Source organism: Gasterosteus aculeatus, chromosome 12 (genome assembly GCF_964276395.1).
Source record: "Gasterosteus aculeatus chromosome 12, fGasAcu3.hap1.1, whole genome shotgun sequence".
In the NCBI taxonomy this organism is placed as follows: domain Eukaryota; kingdom Metazoa; phylum Chordata; class Actinopteri; order Perciformes; family Gasterosteidae; genus Gasterosteus; species Gasterosteus aculeatus.
Window position 1 is genome coordinate 6,040,280 of NC_135700.1, and position 18,239 is coordinate 6,058,518.

The 18,239-nt window shown below is 44.8% G+C and overlaps 1 protein-coding gene across 13 annotated transcripts in view; it reads left to right on the forward strand.

The window, feature by feature from the left end:
- Nucleotides 1-18,239, forward strand: part of akap13a (A-kinase anchoring protein 13a) — a 77,348-nt gene that overhangs the window by 7,679 nt on the left and 51,430 nt on the right. For 11 of the 13 annotated variants that reach the window (XM_078085211.1, XM_078085214.1, XM_078085215.1 and 8 more), the window contains exons 2-5: nucleotides 4,905-4,948; nucleotides 10,990-11,143; nucleotides 13,178-13,341; nucleotides 13,815-13,986. In XM_078085211.1, coding sequence (XP_077941337.1) covers nucleotides 4,916-4,948; nucleotides 10,990-11,143; nucleotides 13,178-13,341; nucleotides 13,815-13,986 — 523 coding nt within the window. In that variant the 5' untranslated portion in view covers nucleotides 4,905-4,915. Of the gene's footprint in view, nucleotides 1-4,904; nucleotides 4,949-10,989; nucleotides 11,144-13,177; nucleotides 13,342-13,814; nucleotides 13,987-15,506; nucleotides 15,611-18,239 lie in introns of those variants that run through there. The other 2 variants (XM_078085223.1, XM_078085224.1) reach the window with 2 other exon arrangements.

Genomic DNA, 18,239 nt, shown 5'->3' on the forward strand with positions numbered 1-18,239 from the left:
TCAAGCGTCTCGTGCTGTGAGTCAGACGCTGGCTTATGTTTACAATGAGGCTTTTATCCTGACAGAGGGAAAACAAGCCAGTCTGTCAGCAGACAAAAAGTTCTGGAACTCGATTTGATATCCATCACAAGCCCTTCCAGATCTAATACAGGAGACCAGACCAGATCAACTGAAAGGTTGATAGTACGGGAATAAGGGGAAGTTAAGAGGAGTTAACCCTGAACTCTCCCCAGGCTTAAATCGGCTTGGAAGCTCACCCCGGCCATTTAGCAGAGGCTTTTCTATCCAAAGCTGCTTACTGTACCTTACATTCAGTGCACGCTGCCCAAGTGGCTCCTTGGACCCCTGAACCTGGCTCGGATAGCAGTCAATGATCAGCTAATGAGGGTCCGCTGTCCGTCAGAAAGAGGAAAAATGAATTCATTAGCATTCCTAATCTGCATTGGCATTCTCCAAGTTAATTATGGCCAATGGGAGGTTTTTAAACCCAAAAGACTACAGGTTGGCGCTCTGAGGCGGTAAAACAGTGATGCAAATTCATCCTTGTTATGAGTTCAAACTGATCAATGTGACCTGTTTTTATTTCAAGTAGTTGCTCGGGATTATGAGCTACTCGCTTCCACTTCCTGGTCTTTCTGTTGTTTTTTTTGCCAAATGTCAAGATTTAAATTGAGTAGTGTGTTTTATAAATTCACTTTATGGACATGGCTCAATGCCAGTTTGTCTCTTCTCTGAATTTACATTTCAAGCAAGTGCAACAAATACAATAAATGCATCATTCAACATGGCCTGAACTTCCGTTCCCATTTTCTTCATTAGATTTATCCTCCATAAGCCACAGGTGTGATAATCATCCCCAAATGATTTAAAGGACAACGCTACGCTGCACATGGGCATGTGGATGGTGTTAAAAAGTTCGCACCTTTTTGAATTATGTGTTTTCTAACACTAAGTGGTCTCCTGGCAACGGAGGAACCCTGACCTGCACTTAGCACGTGCGTTTGTTTTACTGGATCAAAGAGACGTGTCCTTTTGGACAAGGGGCTCATAGAGGCGCTATGACTCTGAGGGAGCCGCGCTGACAAGAAAAAGATTATGTTGATGGCGTCACGGGCCCCCGGTCACCTCTGACCTCCCCACTGTTTACCGTTCTTACCATCAATGAATGTGCTCGCTGGCGTGTTTTAATGGCATCCCATCTCTTGTAGATTCTCTTTGATCTGAAGGATTTAGAAAAAGTACAAGAAGATTACATGTCTTTGCAGGACAATGACGAAGGGGATTGGGAGCACACATGATCTGATCATTGCCAAAAGGTGGAATTTTTTCGATTCCAAGCAAGTGTGTGCGTGTGTGTGTGTTAATGCTTTATTTCACTTGAGGACTATAAACTTTGATGTAATTACAATTTTCAAAGGGGAAAATCACCATCCTAAAGGCTGGCGAGGTATTGACGTATCGTCTTGACATTTATATTTGAGTAGGTCCCTGTTTGTTTTGCTTTTGATGCTACACATATTTCCACCAATGGTTTGACATTTTCCCACTGATCCACATTTGGCAATAAGAAGCAAATATATGCAGCAATCTGCCAGCAAACACAGGAATGCGGATGACTGCAAGGTTAGGAATGCAAACAACGCTGTGTCTGAGCTACACAATTTTAATCTGCTTTTTTTATAAAGGACAGCAAGTGATTTTCAGCCTTCCAACTTTAGTTTGATTTCCACACCGGATGCACCTTCCATCCAGGGAGGATTATTCAACAGGCTTCCTCAGAGAGAGGGCGACCTCCTTGTCACTGACATGCAGCACATGTGCAGACTGTCCGGCCCTTGGTGGTCTGCCCCGTGCATTGTGTCGGGGGTTCTGGGGATTGTCAGCTGTTTATTGGGGAGGGCGTAGTCCGATTAATGAGTTGTCAAGGTAATCCCCCCCCCCTTTATTCACGCTGCAGTCACATGACTATTAAGGCTTATTTTGATAACCGGGCCACCCGTGGAAGCCATAACGAGGGCCATTCTCAAGCCCAACTCGGAGCGTCGGCGCTCCCATCCCGATGGGGGGGGGGGCGGGGGGGTGTTTGGTCTCTTAATGTATCGGTTCATTCCTGACGCCCGCACACTCGAACGCGGATGCCGGTCTCGTGGCCTTCCTTCCGTAAAAGAAGGAAATTTGATTTTAACAGCAGTTCAAAGGCAATTTGGGCCATAATGGAGACTGTTAGGGAGCTGGGCTGAGAGCTGGCGGCCCCCGGGGTGTTTTAGGTGGAGTTAATGGGTTGTGTAATCTCTATGAGCAGGTGTCGGGTGGCTGTAGGGTGAGTTTAGGGGGATGTCATTTCTCAAGGTTCTTCTGTTACCAGAGAAGAAAAAACAGTTTGTTTGTTTCTGCGTGTTCTTTTTGCTGAATTACATGGCCATCAAGCAGGTTTATGTGTACGCTTTTCCTTTTCATTAAACAGTAAAGATTGCAGATAAGAAAGATACATTTTTGGTGTTGTGATTTTGAGCGGACTTTGACCAAATTATTGACTGAGGATTATAAAAGCGTCTGTTTTAGTTTAGTTAAACTTTGATTTTGTTGTTTTTAAAAACGGGTAGAAAAGTTACCAATCTACCTTGCATTAACTTCCCCTCGGCCAGGTATTATCCACACGCAGCACCTGAGCACCTTCTTACAGTACATGCCTGGAACGCGTGTCCCTGTGGGAAAATACTGCACCTTTTTAATGATACAAAAATCTGTGATTCTGTACTTTTCAGGATTTGCTGTCCAAAATGTCCTTTAATTTAGAAATCCCCCAGTGTGTCTTTGTCTTAAAGACTGCGGCTGTGAAAGAGGAAGTGTTTGGCTGGATTACACCCACCTTACTGTACCATAGTGGAGGCAATGACAGAAACCGATTCCATGCAGCCGGGGGAACTGATATCAAACCTGCACTGAGGGATATTCCTGATGTCATCAGCGTATCAAGTGGCTCCTCATCGTGTGATGAGTTTCCTTCTGTTCATCACTGAAAGTGACACTTTCAGAAGGAAACTAGAAAATGCATTTCCTGCAAAAAATGCACTAGAATGCCAAAAGCTGAAATGAAACTGAAATGCTGAAAAGACGGAAATGGGAAACAACCAGATGAAAAATGTTGAAACCCAATAGCATTAAAACGGCACTACTGAAAACCTGCCTAGTTGAAACGTAGAAGTGACTGAGTTGGAAGCTAAACTTGATAACTGAATTACAAAGCAGAATAAGCTGGAAGAAAAACAATTCTACTGTAAAAGTAATTGTGGTACTGGCAGTGGTAGAAGTAATATTAGTAGTGATAGCAGAAGTAGTAGTAGTAGTATTAGTAGTGATAGTAGTATTGGTCGCCGTTGTAGGAGAGAAGCTTGTAGCCTGATTTTGATTTATTGTGTCAAAGTTGGTGGACAGTTAAACATCAAGTGCAGACGATCGCTAGCTGTGCCGCACAAAAAGCCCAAAAACCTAAAAAATACACGCGGAGATATTAAATAAGTTAACTAAATATAGCAAAAATAACAGTAGCAGGAAACTTGGAAAGTAGTTTTTGTGTTTTGTTTTATTCTGTGATAGAGGAAGCTGAAATGTAAACATGAACAAAACGACCGCTGTAAAGAAGTGTCAGACTGAGCTGAACGCAGTCACGGGATGGGGGGTCGATAGAAGCTATCATCCCTGTCCTCAGCGGCACACCTACTGACTAGAGAATATGTTCCTCTCGAGCAGTAAGGGGTTAGGCCACCCGGCGGTCAGTAAGATGTCACGTAAAATGAAAATGTCAGGATTCAAAGCGCCTTTTTGACTAAAGCCCAGGAGTAAAGACCGGGGAAAAACCGAGCCCCGATACGTGTCCGAAAATATGCAAATGTGAGCGAGCCGGTGAGCCGGATGGGGACACAATGGTGGAGTCTTATTGGTCAAAGTCATGCGTGTGGTGAGTAAGCTAGTCCCTGGCCCATTGCACTTAAGGCAAGAGGATTAGACTCCAGAGTATTATTAGAGCCGCTCATTATCCCCTTACCTGATGCGCCTAATTCCAACCCGAGCCTGTTTATTTAGCAGAAAGCAAAGAAAGAAAAGCGATTTGGATCGGGGGGGGAGGGGGGAGTAGTGAGTGGACTGGCCTCGCCTCAGCGCAGTTCCTCTCGCTCTGTTTTCTTTTTTCTGCTGAACTCATTAGGTCCTGGCCTTTTGTCAGCCCCCCCCCCACCCCTCACCCACGCCGTTCATGTGATAAATGCACTGCCGCTCACCACTGAGGACTTGTTTTAGTGCCAGGGATCGGTGGACAAACGCAAATTGTCCCCGACCGGTCCCCCCCCCCCGACCCGTTGATGAATGTGAGCAGGCCCCGATTTTTCTTCTAGAAACCGGGGCCTGAACAAGAAGAAGGTTTCTCAACCGTTTTGTTCTCGTCAATAGCTGTGATATGTGGCTTGTTTCGGGATGTAATTGCCTTTGACCTTTGGCGCCTCAAAAACAGATATCCCGCTAGCTGGTCCCTCTGTAATGATCCCATGTAGACGAGGCAAAGCGGTGTAAGTGTCATCCTCAAACCTGCTGAAGAACGATCACAAGCGGCAGAGCGCACAAACAGTGTGTCCTTGTTGCCGCAGCCTGTCTGAATAAACAAGCACAAATGGAGCTTTGGCAGATTTGGTTGGATGATGTGTGTGTGCGTGTTTCCTTTCCCAGTGTGTGTCCTTTTTAGGATGGGGAGCACCCGCCCCCTAAAAAAAGAGATAGAAACGAGAAAAAAAAGAGGAAAAGAGATGTGCATCTGCTTTATTAGGTTTTGTATCGGTGAACCCCAACATGTCACATCAGCATATTGACTTGGAGCAAAGTTCTAACCTCCTGATGTCTTCTTGTCTTCGCAGTGTCCAGGGACATGAAACTCAACCCACAGCAAGCTCCACTCTATGTAAGTACCTCTCTTCATTAGAGGCACCCATTGCATTTTCTATCCCTCCAGATGGACCTTTTCTTTATTTCTTTTAACCGAATTTCAGATTTCTTTTTTGCTGTTATGTTATTTTCATCTACAATGGTTGCATTAAATGAATTGTATTCCAAAGTTTAGAAGAATAAATATATGACATTTACTTTAGTTGTTTAACATGGTGCAATTCCCTCTTGTATTGCATATTGCCATCCCACCAAAATGTTTGAAGCTTTTATAGGATTACATGGTGAACCTCCGTTAGCTGTTTAGCTTCAGTGCAAAGGAGGAGATCCCTGTTATTACTCGCTTTTTAAATAGTCAATAGGTCAGTTCTAATTGCTTTAATGTTTTAATGTTTCACCCCATGGCTTATTTGAAAGCATTTAAACTTGAAGTGTCATAGAAGCTATTTCTCCGGCGGGCCTTAATTTGTCGGTCCACCCACACAGCTGTTTCTACCTGTAGGCGTTTTCCTCAAAGTTTCTTTGTTGCACCTGTCTGGTTTCTTCCTTATTAGTGATGTGTTAGAACAGGTGTAATTAGCTGGAATGACAATGTCATTGTATGTGTGTGCGTGTGCACGGCTAACCGAGAACACAATGTCCGACTGCGCGCATATCAACTGGGTGTTTAATATTTTAATAATTGGCAAACTTTCTTAACAGTTTTTTATCCTGTACAGTGTCATGTGTCATTGTCTTTCAAATGTTATCAGTTAAACGAAATGGGAACAGAGATTACAAAATAAAACAAGAAAATATATTGGGAAGAAACTGAAAACTGACTTTTTGTCAGTATGGTGGTTCTCGTTCTATAAGTGTGTTGCTGCACCCATTCATCTGATCATCTTACCTACCAACCTAAAAATAAAGAAGAACTGTATTGCCGTTATTTGCCGTCTCAAATCTTGGATTAAACAGAGATTCTTACAGTTTTGATCTATGAATTGGTAATGGTCCTCTGCAATTATTACTCTAAAAAGGACAAATTGAGGCCTAGTTTAACCAAACATGTGCCATTTGTCCAAATCAATGGGTCAGCAGGTAATTACAGCACAGAGCAGGGCACCAAAGGGGATGCATGACCTTTTGATTGCTTTATGAGTGCTTGTGTGTGTGTGTGTGTGTGTGTGTAAAAGCTTCTTCTGTGAGGGACCAGGTTCTATGGCGTGTCCGACAAAGAAGTATCCGGTCATGTAGAAGTTGTTTTTGGTTTACTATCTACGTGTGTCGGTCCGTCCATGTTGTGAGCACTTATACCTGCATGTGGGATGCAAGCTTGTCTCAGCGGCCTTGTTACTACAGGGGAGGGTTCCCCTTCCTGGTTATCACCCGGTGCAGCTTTCTGCTCTCCGCCCACTAAAATAAAGCCCCAAGATGCCTGATTTCCTGCTCAGGAGGACAGAACAGGTCTTCCAGGAATAAAGCTAGGCCTCGGGCAATTAAAACTTAAAAAATGCAATCAAATTTGCTCTTAACGTGAGCCAAAGTGTTATTGTAATAAGTTGATAATGTCATAAAATGTGCTTCCTCAGGTGCTGAAGCTTTTGTTGAATGAGGTTAATTGTTATGTAAATGCTTACTGCCAACTTAGGAACTCCTTTCTTTCACATTCCATAAGATCATACAAATAATTGAATAAGAATCCCTGCGTTTTTCACTGGATGGAAAAGGACATTTAATGGCTATTCAATCACGTTCAGTGTCTGCCACCTTCTGCAGCTTTGGAGCAGTGGAGTTTGCACACCAGGCGATGCTCGCATGCAGATTCATTTAATCACCCCCCGTGACATCTTGTGAGGGGGGCTGTCAAGCTCTTCTACATACACGTAGGATCCAATGGCTACGTAATAGAAATGGGTATTGATAAGCTCAATTCCCATTGATTAGGATTTTGTCTGAACAACGAACAACTTGCCGTTTGTTTTTAAAAGTCATTGTCAAATGTTTCCAAATGGCTAAATAATAGCTTAAAAATTGTACTTGCAAACTTCAGAGAGAAATAAAAGAACACATTAGTCATGTTATTCATCAAAAATAATGACATAATTTATAAAATATCACATTGTCGGTAAAATGTTTTCACCAGGCAGGACATTATTTGTTTTTTATTACATTTTCGCTCTTGTTGGTGCTAACGTCATTACATTTGCAGGACATTCCAACATGAAGGGCGCAACAGTCATTTTTCTTATGATTATTAGTAACTTGTGCATCGGAGACCCACTGATCTCAGTCACGTCCTCGGGTGCTGCGGTGAACCTACAGGTCGAGCGGGTTGGGGGCCGTGGAAAATGAAGCCCCTGATTAATGGCGAATAGGTTGCGGCTGTGTGAAATAATGCATCATTAATGAGTGAAATGAATAATTACATTCTCTAAAATGTAAAAACAGCCGTGAGCCGGGCAACAGCAGGGCAAAGATTTTCTTCCTCTGTTAAGTTTATCTTCCCTGCTTAAATGTCCCACAGCGTTTGCTGAAATCTACGACATCAATATGCAATAAAAAAATAGATAAAAAGTTACAGTACTAGTCAACGGACACACTTTCCCATCGAATTGAATGAGAAAATGCGTCCAAACATTTGACTGGTACTGGACATTGCCCTAAGCCTACTGGTGGAGATGAAATTTCCGAGCAGGGGCTGGTCTTCAAATCACAGAAAATCGTGTCTGTGTGTGTGTGTGTGTGTGCGCCAGAGTGACTCTCACACACCCACACACACACACACATTAACCACACAGACAACCTTATCTGTGATTTACACCCAGACCGTTGGGTGGAACCAGGCGTGCAGTTGGGCCCCATTAGACCTCGGGTCTTCCACACTTATCACAGTCGTTCCCAGTGAGATAGTTCCTAAGAGTTAAGTAGTCGCTCTGTAATTGTCGCTCTTCAAAAACACCCCCCTGCAGCGACGGAAAACGACGGCCCGCTCCGTACCTCTCGAGCTTTCTAGTCTCATGCAACATTACCAACGCTTTTCATGATGAAGTGAGGCAGCCGAGGATGACTCGCGGGCAGTATTTCCACAGCGGCTTTTACAATTGAGCAGGTAGGGTCCCTGAACGCAACGCAGCGCTGTGATGGTGGTACCTGCGTCCTCCCTGCTACCCGGTGGTCTTGAGCTGCAGTGTGAATCTGAGGATGTGGGCGTGGCTTGATCATTAAACGCTCTGGAGTTATTGTCACGTGTGAAGTGGACCTGATATGGTACGTGCAGGTCTCGCGAGACTTATAAGATTCCCATTAATTATCTAAAATTGTCCAGCAGCAGCAACGTCTCCTGGTAAACCGCACAGAAAAGCTGCTGAGACTTGTTTTAGTTTTTTTTTACAGAACATCAAATGCAAAATGTTGATTTAAACGCTCCACCGACTAAAACCTCCAAAGGTAGGTCTAGTGATTAACGATAAGAGGAAAACCTCAAAGGGACGTCTTCAACATTAAGTGCTGAAGTGGAGCAACACCACGTCAGTCACACAGCTGGCCAGGGGGATAAACATTAATTGAGATTGCATAAAAACTAGTTTTTTTTAAATTAACCATTAAAAGCAGCTTCGGTGAGCACTCAAATTCCAGCGCTGCTTTTTACCTGGAGAGCTCATGCCAGTTGCAGGACTCACATCTTTGAGAAGAGTTGGCAGTTGGGTGGAGGGGGTTCGGGGGGGAGGCTCGGGGCCTCCAGCTGTTCTTTTGATGTTGCTTAATAGTGGCCTGTTCCCCAGCTGAAGCGGCTTCGATTAGCAGGTCAATAGCCCAGCAGGTCACTCTGTTAAGTGCTTCTTTCCAGCGGAGCGCACAGTCACACGGCTCCGAAGGTGGCGGCTTCCTTTGCTGATTAAAAGCACGACACGGAAGATAATTGTTTTTGCATTCTAATGATGTTATTATGAGACGGTAGTTTTAATTTCCGCTCGTGTGTCTGTGAGTGTGTTTTTTGTTTCGCTGTGTGCAGCTGTGCTTCCTGCAGCCTAGGGAAGATGTTTCAAATCTCCGTTCTGACTTGCAGGTTGAATTTGGCAGATCAACCACAGGCAGGCCCAGAGTGAGAGGAGTGTGTATGAATCAGCAGCTGGCGGACTAGTTTAGACCGGATGAGTCGCTCTCAAACGTCGATGTACTGGCTATCGCACTAAACTACGTGGACTGAAGGGGGACTTCTGAAACGTAAACATTTTCATGAGCCTGTGGAGCGCAGAGGTGCAAAATCCAACAAGCTGCCGCTCCGCTCCCCGATTTCAGATCCGTGCCGGGGATAGCGAATGAGATTTTAATGGAGAGAGTGTCATGCCTGCCGGCTTCTGCATCTGCAACTCATTTATTCCAGGCAGCCCCTACACTCCGCATCCCTACTGTTGAAAGTCCATGTATTTAGTCCCCGCTCCTCAAAGGTCCCTGCAGGCTGCTTCTCTTCCTGGTGCCCCTGTGCTACGTGGCTGCCCACCCTCTCTCTTATAGCCCAGCAGCAGCAATGGCTTACCAAACCCATCTTTGCCAATTCCAAACTGCTGGCTACGAGGCCCGAGGCCACCTCTTCACTAGAGACGGAAGGAGCCCGGTGAAAATACTGCTGTTTTGCAGACAAAACTGCTCTGGTTAAGTCGGATGAACCGTCCCATTGTAACCCCCCCCTCTTCCTCCCACACTGTCACCAAGCTGCAGTCCCCCAGCGGAAAGAAAACAGCTGAGTTTTGGAACAATATCCCTATTTCTTTGCTGCTTCTCCTCCTCATAGTCATCGCCGTCCTCCTCCTCCTCAGTCAGTCCTCAGATGACATCGGCCCACAACGATCCAGCCACAACAGACCAACTGTCACTTTGGACAAGTGGCCTGTTGTGGCTGACTGCGCTGCACGCACAATATTATATAGTAGACACAATACAGCTGAGATGACCCCACCCCCCTGACACCTCAGGTTCAGGTTAAGGTGACACATTTACCACTCTTTCTCTCGGTCTTCCAGGCAACTACTGATTTATTTTTATTTATTTTCCTCTCGTCCAACAAACTGGATCCAACTGGATGCTGGTATAAAAAAAGACAAAAAACACTTCTTAATCCAGTGGTTTCGGAGGCATGTGTGTGTCTGATAGACAAAGCAAGAGAGAGAGAGAGACACACACACACACACACACACACACACACACAGACACACGCCTTGTTCTTTTGTTTCATGAGATACAACCGCTTCATACAATTTCGGACATCACATGACTGCAGCTCACTTAATCCATCTAAAGCAGGCTCTAAATCCATTTTGTGCCTTTTCTTCCACTTTTATTTTGTGTCTTTCCTAAAACCCAAAAGAATCTCATCCATTATCTATGTGGCTCCTCCCCGAGCCGCATGCAGGTCTCTGGTTTGGGCCTTTTGCACCACGCTGCAGCACACAGCTGTGGAAAGTGAACGTGTCTTCTTTTTTTCTCTTTTGTTTTTTCCCTGGAAAAGAGCGCTGACCTTGTTTTATGGGCCAAAGGTGCACAAGGGTAAGATAGCTGCGCGAGTTAATAAACAGCGTGAATACAGAAGCTGTTGATCATGTGGCCTCCGCCATTTGTAAAGCGGTCTCCTCCTCCTGCATAGTCAGAACCGGCGCTCGCTAGGCGAGTCGGCGGAACGTCAAGCTGCTCCTCCGCGTTCCAGTGGTGCCTGTCGCCTTCCTGTTTCGTTAATGATGTGCTGAGCAGGGCAGTAGATCAATAAATTATTACCATATTAACTTTTCGAGGCAATTGTGTAGGCTGCTTAGAAAGCTGGCCGTCACGCAGAGTTTTTACACCACGGCCCTGTTCAGTTTTGGCATCCACACCTGCGACCTTTAACCGCGTGGCAAAGGTTCGCGGTTCAAATCAGCGTCTTGCATGCATTCTATCACACACATGTTCAATTCTCCAGCAGAAAAAAAGCAAAAATGTGCTAATGGGAAATCAATTAATGAACATGTGAACTAAAACTCCTTATTTATTATGTAATTCAGGCAGATTTACTCTTTTGTTTTTCTTTCTTTCTCCCTGCAGGGCCGGTGTGTGATCACGGTGCAGCTCGCAGATGGAGAGCTGGCTGCGGACGAGGAGAGCGTTGACTACTTCCTGCTATTTGTTGGCAGCACACAGAGGCACCTGACCAGCACCCTGAGGAGCAGTCATGACACCTTGCAGGCGCTGTGTCCCGGTAAGCCGCCACGTCCCTGTATCCTCTAATGGACCCGTGGGGGGAGGCAGCTCCACCTACAGTATCTTGATACATGATTGTTAAATCTATTGTGTAAATTGATAGCATAGGACCTTGTCGCAGATACCCTTTAAATGATGTCACTAAATAACAACAAATTGAACTGTAGGTTATGTGAAAGTCGCATCAGGGGTGATCCAGCGTTTTCAGGCCTCTAACATACAGTCAAAGCCTTCTAAGAGAATGGAAATATAATCAAATGTATGATCATAATCAAGATAAGTAAAAATCCGTCAGATCTCCCAAATGGGTCTGTGTAGCCATTATGTGCTGTAGCCAAAATGAAAGTAAAGGGTTGTAAAATCTTTGGTAACAAAAATTATCTTTAAGAAAGGGAGGCTACTATTGTTCCCTCACATCACGCACAGAAAGCGTAGGGTAGTAAGGATTTTATTAGAGCGGCTTAAGATACTCCAAATAATCCACGTTGTTTTCAAACTAATGCAATATGTTCTAGTGGGAGAAATCAACTCATTTCTAGAGACCGGCTCATTCATCACTCCTCCCGCAGCACATTCCGTTTATTCCCCCTCCAAAATTGAACGCATTTAGCAAAGCTGAAGTCAGTGGCAACTTCCTGTGAGGCCGGAAGAGCAATGACGCCCGGCACGTAAATCAAGGATCAAAGGTCACCGTGCACATAAAACTGGTAATGTACGTGGGTGGCGGCGAAATGTAGGGAAAGACCTCAGACATGCCTAAGGGACAAATAATAAAGATAAGTGTCCCAACAGGAAAGAAAAAGAAGGCGGCACACGTTAAACTGCATTATCTCATTAAGAGCTCGGGTGAATTGGAGCCATTCGAGGAGGGCAGGAGGAGGTGTTGCTCTCTACTAACAGATTAGCGCTGCTTCATGGCTCCCTCCATAAGTACACACCGTCCTGTGACCAAGTGTTCTGATACCGTGTATGGTCTAACTGCGGAATGAGAAATTGGACGGTGCTGTGTTGGCTATGTGGGTCTCAGCTGGTAGATGCAGAGAACAGATCGAGGTGGTTGACAACGAGTTCTGCATAACTGCATATGACTTGGCATTTTGGAAATAAATGATTTGATGCAGATGTTCCATGTACATTTTCAATTAGAGGCTGGGATGTCAGCACTGCACGTGAGGCATCAATCAGAGCCTTTATTCCCTGTGTGGGCATGTTTTCATTTAGCTGATAACCTGACATGTTATTAGCTTGTTGGTCGTTCCAGTCTGATTTGTGACTGCAGAATTAGCCTGATTATTGAAGCACATTTCGTTAGGCAAAAAATAATCATATTTCTTGCTATTACTTAGTGTATGAATATATGATGGAAGCCAGCAGAGCAAATCTGCGCTGTACTATTGTTGATGAGAGATTGGTGCCTAATGAACTTGGATGAAATGGTGTCTGTGAAATGGCTGTGGTGCTTTGAGGCTAAAGTTCCCTTGCTAGCTGCAACGTGCTAAAGCAGGATTCTCAACTAAACACAATGGGGTTTGCTCCAGCCAATTTAGCCGTGGTTAACATTAACAGTGCATTACAACGCATTTCCCCAGTTTGCGCATTACAAAAGCACATCGCAGCGCAGACGATACTGTGTGTACGTGGGATTCAATGAGAGGAGCCGACCAACGGCATATTATGACGGCTATTACACTGCAGCCATCATGGATCTGAGTTTGGGGTTGACTTTGTCTGACTTTCCCAGTTCAAACGGATTAGCAGAACAGCAGCTAATGGTAATACAACACGAGGCCTACGTCCAGAACATAGTCAATATAATTATTGTAAAAGGCAAGTTTTAAACACACTTAGGGCTTAGACATATGGACGTGCCACTGACCTTATAGAATAAAAAAACATTGATTTGTGTATTTTAAATAAGTGTGTTATGCCTATATATATTGCACTAATTCTCTGTCTCCTGTCTCCTCCCTGTCCTCCTCTTTCTCCTGCCCTCTCACCTTACTTTCTGCCTTCCTCCCGTGTTGTCTTGTAGCTCATGACTGTTGCGAGGTGGTGCGGGTCACCTTGTGTTCAGCCAGCCGAGGCGTCCCCCAGTCCCCCGAGGACCTAAAGCCCCGTCTGGGTCGCGTGGCTCCATTGGCCGAGCATCGATTCGGCTTTGTCCAGGATTTGGCTTTTGACCTGGCGCAGTTCCTGGTGAGCATTTCCAAGTGAGCCGTAACATAACCACACAGACTGAGGCTTGTCGCGGAGTTGAGAGGAGAGACTGGTGTCCGCTGGCGACGAGTGCTGCAGCTGTGTGGGCAAAGTGTCAGTAAGACAAAAGACTGCAAAGTTGTTATTCTTCCCTGACAGTGCTTTATGTCCCACAGACCTCGCCATTCGATTAATGACTTCTTTTCAGCGCAATTTATCATCCCATAGAAGAATAATAAAGAATTTGCTTTGCCAAGGAGGAGTACAAGTTATCTAACTGTCCCTTTTGTTGACATCTAGTTGGTTTTTGTTGGCCCCAAATTGAGCTTGGCACTGATAGTTGCGTCTTCCTGCATTTACATGTTGCATGTGGTCATGTGGTTTTATGCTCTTAGGCTGAGCGTCTTTAAGCGAATGCTCCCAGTGGACTAAGCTCTTTAACAATCTTGACTCCATAATTGCCCTCCACGCAGGTGAGCACCGCGGGCCGGGTGGACGGCCTGGAAGGGGCGTTGCTGCTGGACGAGTGTCGGATCCCCTCGCAGGAGTGCGAGCGTCTGGACGAGAAGCTGGCGCTGGCCCTCCACCACCTGGCGCTGCCTCCGGGATGGAGCTTACTGGGGAACCAGCTGACCAACAGCACTGGTGAGGCCGAATGGGTCTCGAACATGTCATTTCAGACCGCGTGTCTGCACCGCTACACAAACATGATGGCAGATTATAGCTTTACAGCACATAAAGACACACACAGCACCTCCTCTTTGTTTGTGTGTGTGTGTGTGTGTTCCATTGCTAATTATCAGAAGTGCCTCCTGTTTAGCTTCTACTTTTTGATGGACTAATCTGGCAGTTGATTTATGTGACACACTAGTCTCAACCAAGTGGAGCTGAACACATTTTACGCTGACGCCGAGGCCGCGCTTCTGTCTGACCTCCACAGATGTGGAAGTGAAATTGTGGAGAAGGCTCACCGAATAAAACCATTAAGGAATTACAATTTCAATCCTTAAACCTTCCTGCGTTTTTACCGGCACAAATGCATCATTTTAGACAGCAAGCGATGCGCTCGCAGTGTCTCACCAGCGGGCCCTTGTGCACAGATTTGCCCGGTTCATGTTGGTTCCTGTATGGTTGCTGCTTGAAATGAACACATGAGGATTTGTTAAGGATTTGTGGAAAATATATTTTGAGGCGTTTACATTTTTGCCCTTTTAAAGTCTGAGTTTGCAGCTGATAACAATCCAGCCCAGGAAAAGATGTCTCGCCATCTGCTTGGACTGGACTATAATTCTATTCTTTACATTTCCTTGATCATAGTCTTTTCTTTTAAATTACATTTGATTGCTATATGTTCCAACATGTAACCACACCTACAAAATGTCCGGAAGGAGGCGATTTAAGATGAACGTTTTACACACATTATGATTGGTAATTATGAGTTAGAGGGAAAGGTTTCCAAGCGCAGTAATGTTGCCTTTAGTGCTCTTTATAACCGTAGCAAACTTTTTCCATCGAGCCCCCCCCCCTCTCTGATGATGATCTAGGAATATGATGTAGGTGTAGTTAATTGTGCTTTTATGACACATTTGAGTTGTATTTTCTTTCTACTGTAACTCACGAAATTCAGGTAACATGTTCTACAGACGTTAATCTTTCTGTGCTCGCTCAGGATCTGATCCGTAATTTCCAGCATATAGGTTCACTAAATGCAGAGTGTCTGCTGAGTTGACTGCAGTCTCTGGGCCGTGGTTGGAAGACTGCAGGTCATGTTGGCTTGATGTATTTCTTCTTCTTAGGTCCATCCATATGATACAGTGCCCCTTTTTACAACTTCTTTGAAATTGCATTTGTTATTCTTGAGGCGCCCCCTCTCCTCCCCAATGCCTCAATCATTAACAGAATGGGGTGATTGCACTGCCGTAGTAACCTCTCTGTGATGTGAACGCTACCTGTATGTAATGTGAGTCCGATTATAAAAGAACTGTTATGATCGTAGCCAGAAAGCAAACGTCTCGGATCACATCATGTGGTCTGTAAAGCTGTAACCAGCAGATTTGGGTATTTTTTCACCTGATAAATGAGTGACAAATATTCTCTTGTAATCTTTTTTGAAGCACCGCTTTTAGCTGGCAGCTCCTATTAACTGACAGACATGAACATGAAACACGTCTCCGCGTCATCTGGCCTCCGTGGTCATCTGGCCCCGGTGTTAGTGTGATCAAACGGAGCCGGGCATCTCTGCAAAAGCGCAGTGTCGGTGAGAACAAACGTACGTTCTGTATTAAAATTAAAGTGGCAATTTTCTCCAGCCATTGACTCTGACGACTTCAGTGGGGAGCTGATGCGGATGATACACTGCGAGGTACTTTCTATTTGTGAAGCCACATAAATTAGACTTTTGGGAGTCGTCCTCTGCTTCCCAGTACTCTAATGACGATTGCTTGTGGATTAAACCTGGACCTGGAGGTCAGAGCGATACCAGCAGAACCAGCCGGATTTCTGACAAAAATAATGACTACTCAGTAAGAGATTGAAGCTCCCCTGAATCAAAATAATTAGTTCCTGTTGGTTTTGGGCGTAAACAAGAAAAGTCCTCAAATCAAATCTTCAGGAGGGCTGCCGATCGGGTAAGACCTGTTTGTTACTGTTGTGAGCAGCCTCACAGCTTTTTAGAGATGTGTGGACACACACACACACACACACACACACACACACACACACACACACTGTGGCTCCTTTGCATTGAAGTCCGCTGTCTTGTTGTTGATGTGGAAGGCGGCTGCCTGCTGCGGTGAGTGATGTGCGCTCTAATGGGCCGCGCTTCCCAACCTGTCACCGCTTCAATAGGAGGCGCCCGGCCGCGGTGAACTGTCGCGCTAAGAGGAGCCTCACTCTGCTCTCCATTAATCCCACCTGTCAGGTGATGGATCGCGGCGGACTGCAGGTGGAGGGGGATGTTGGTTTATCTCTGTGGTGCTGCGCGCTGTGGACAGGCGGCAGTCACTGATCTCCCCGCAGCCGGACGTTGAAGATCACTTGATTTCACTGGTAGCAACATGTAGCGTCAAATGATCTGTCGCCTTTGGTTTGTCAGTCAATGCCATCGAAGGAGACGACCTGGTGATATGTGTAGAGATGTCCGCCTTCCTTCTTTCCCGTATAATGGGACTTCATGGTCCTCTGCTCCTGGTGCTCAAAGCACCGGAAAAGAAAATACGTTTGACTGCATCGTCCCTTTCCAGAATTTTATGAGGCGGTGACTTGAGATGACCCACTGACCTTTTTGTTAACAGTTAACTCTTTGGTCTGGACCATAGTCACCTAACCGGGTCATGAACTGTCCCTCTAATTGGGTTTGTTGGCTTTTTTATGGATTATGGATTGTCAACATTGTTTATCAATTTGGACTACGGCCGTGCAGCTTTGGGCTAAATGTTAATGTCATGGTGCTAGCATGCTGATAATGGCAATGCTAGTGTTGATATTTAGCAAATATAATATTAACCATGTCCACAGCCCTGGTTTGCTAAAATTCGCTAACCATTACTGAACAGGGTTAGTTAGCTTTAGTTGAGGCTGATGGGAATGTCATTTATACTTGCAACTGGCTTTTCACTGTTTCATGCAATTGAATAACTTATGGTTAGCTCTGCTAGGGACGCTTCAGATTTTGGGGCCAATAATTGATAAATAATTCCAAAAATTGTTGACTGATTAATTGTAAATTAATTCATAGTTTCCAACCAACTATTATTTCAAATTTAGTTTTGGTAAAATAATTACCACCTGGACATATAATAAAACCATTTGGGCTTAGCATCTCCGGTGAAGCTGCCAGTTAGCATCTCTCAAGGAGCAGCAAAGCGGTCTTAGTGGCTCATGGTGAACGTCTTGCATGCTGGGGAATTCCTGCATCGCAGCAAATATGTCAAAGTGAATGCGCATCCCAGCCGACACTTAGTACACAACTTATTTTATCGTACTGTTAAAATATGCACAAGACGCAGTCCAAAAGTCCTATAATAAATCACACCAGAACATTAAATATAGAACTGCTTGTCTCTGTCAAACTTTTTCCTTTAGCTCGAATAAATATCCCAATACTGTTTTATCTTTCTGCTGTTATAAATGAGCATGGAGCAGCTGTGTTCTGTTTACAGTTTACTGACTCTGCAATAGGAGATATCAGGGCAGCGAGGTGGAGATTTCTTTTGAATCCTCACAACACTAACAGTCCGGTCCCCAAGTTTTTATTTTTATTTCTCACCATTGATCTGCGTGTTGCATGTTATAAAATTCCAGGTCATTGAACTCCAGGACTTTTATCTCACAATGACAGTAAATTTGGGCAGTAAAAGATGTTGACTGAAAAGACTCCAGAAGTTGCTCAATATCATCTAGTAAACACAGAGTTTTAATTACACAGATTCAATTTGAGATGCTTCTCTGGAATAACTAAAAACTACTCCTCTTTAATGCCCAAGGGAACCTGATTTCCTGTTGCATTTGTAGAAAGATGTGTGTGTGTGTACCCATTCATATCCATTATTGTCATTGGGGAGGTGACATACGGGGTGTTTGATTGCAGTAATGGGAGTTCAATTGATGATTGCGTCCAGTAATGGACTTTGATTAAAAATCGGAGCGGGAAGCACTTAGTGTTGCTCACCTCTGCTGGGATGCTGTGGTCCTTTTTATTGGGCTTCTCCCACACTCGCGTACATGTGCTTTATTACTGAAGCACAAAAGATCAGAGGTCAATCGGCGCGTTGGCTTTAAAACCAAAATATGTGCATCGATCAACTGAAAACGAAAGAGACCAACTGTGGTTTCATCAGTCTGTAAATGAGTAAAAGTTGCTGGGACACCGTGGGCTCTGTGCTGCTTTAACTAGAGGA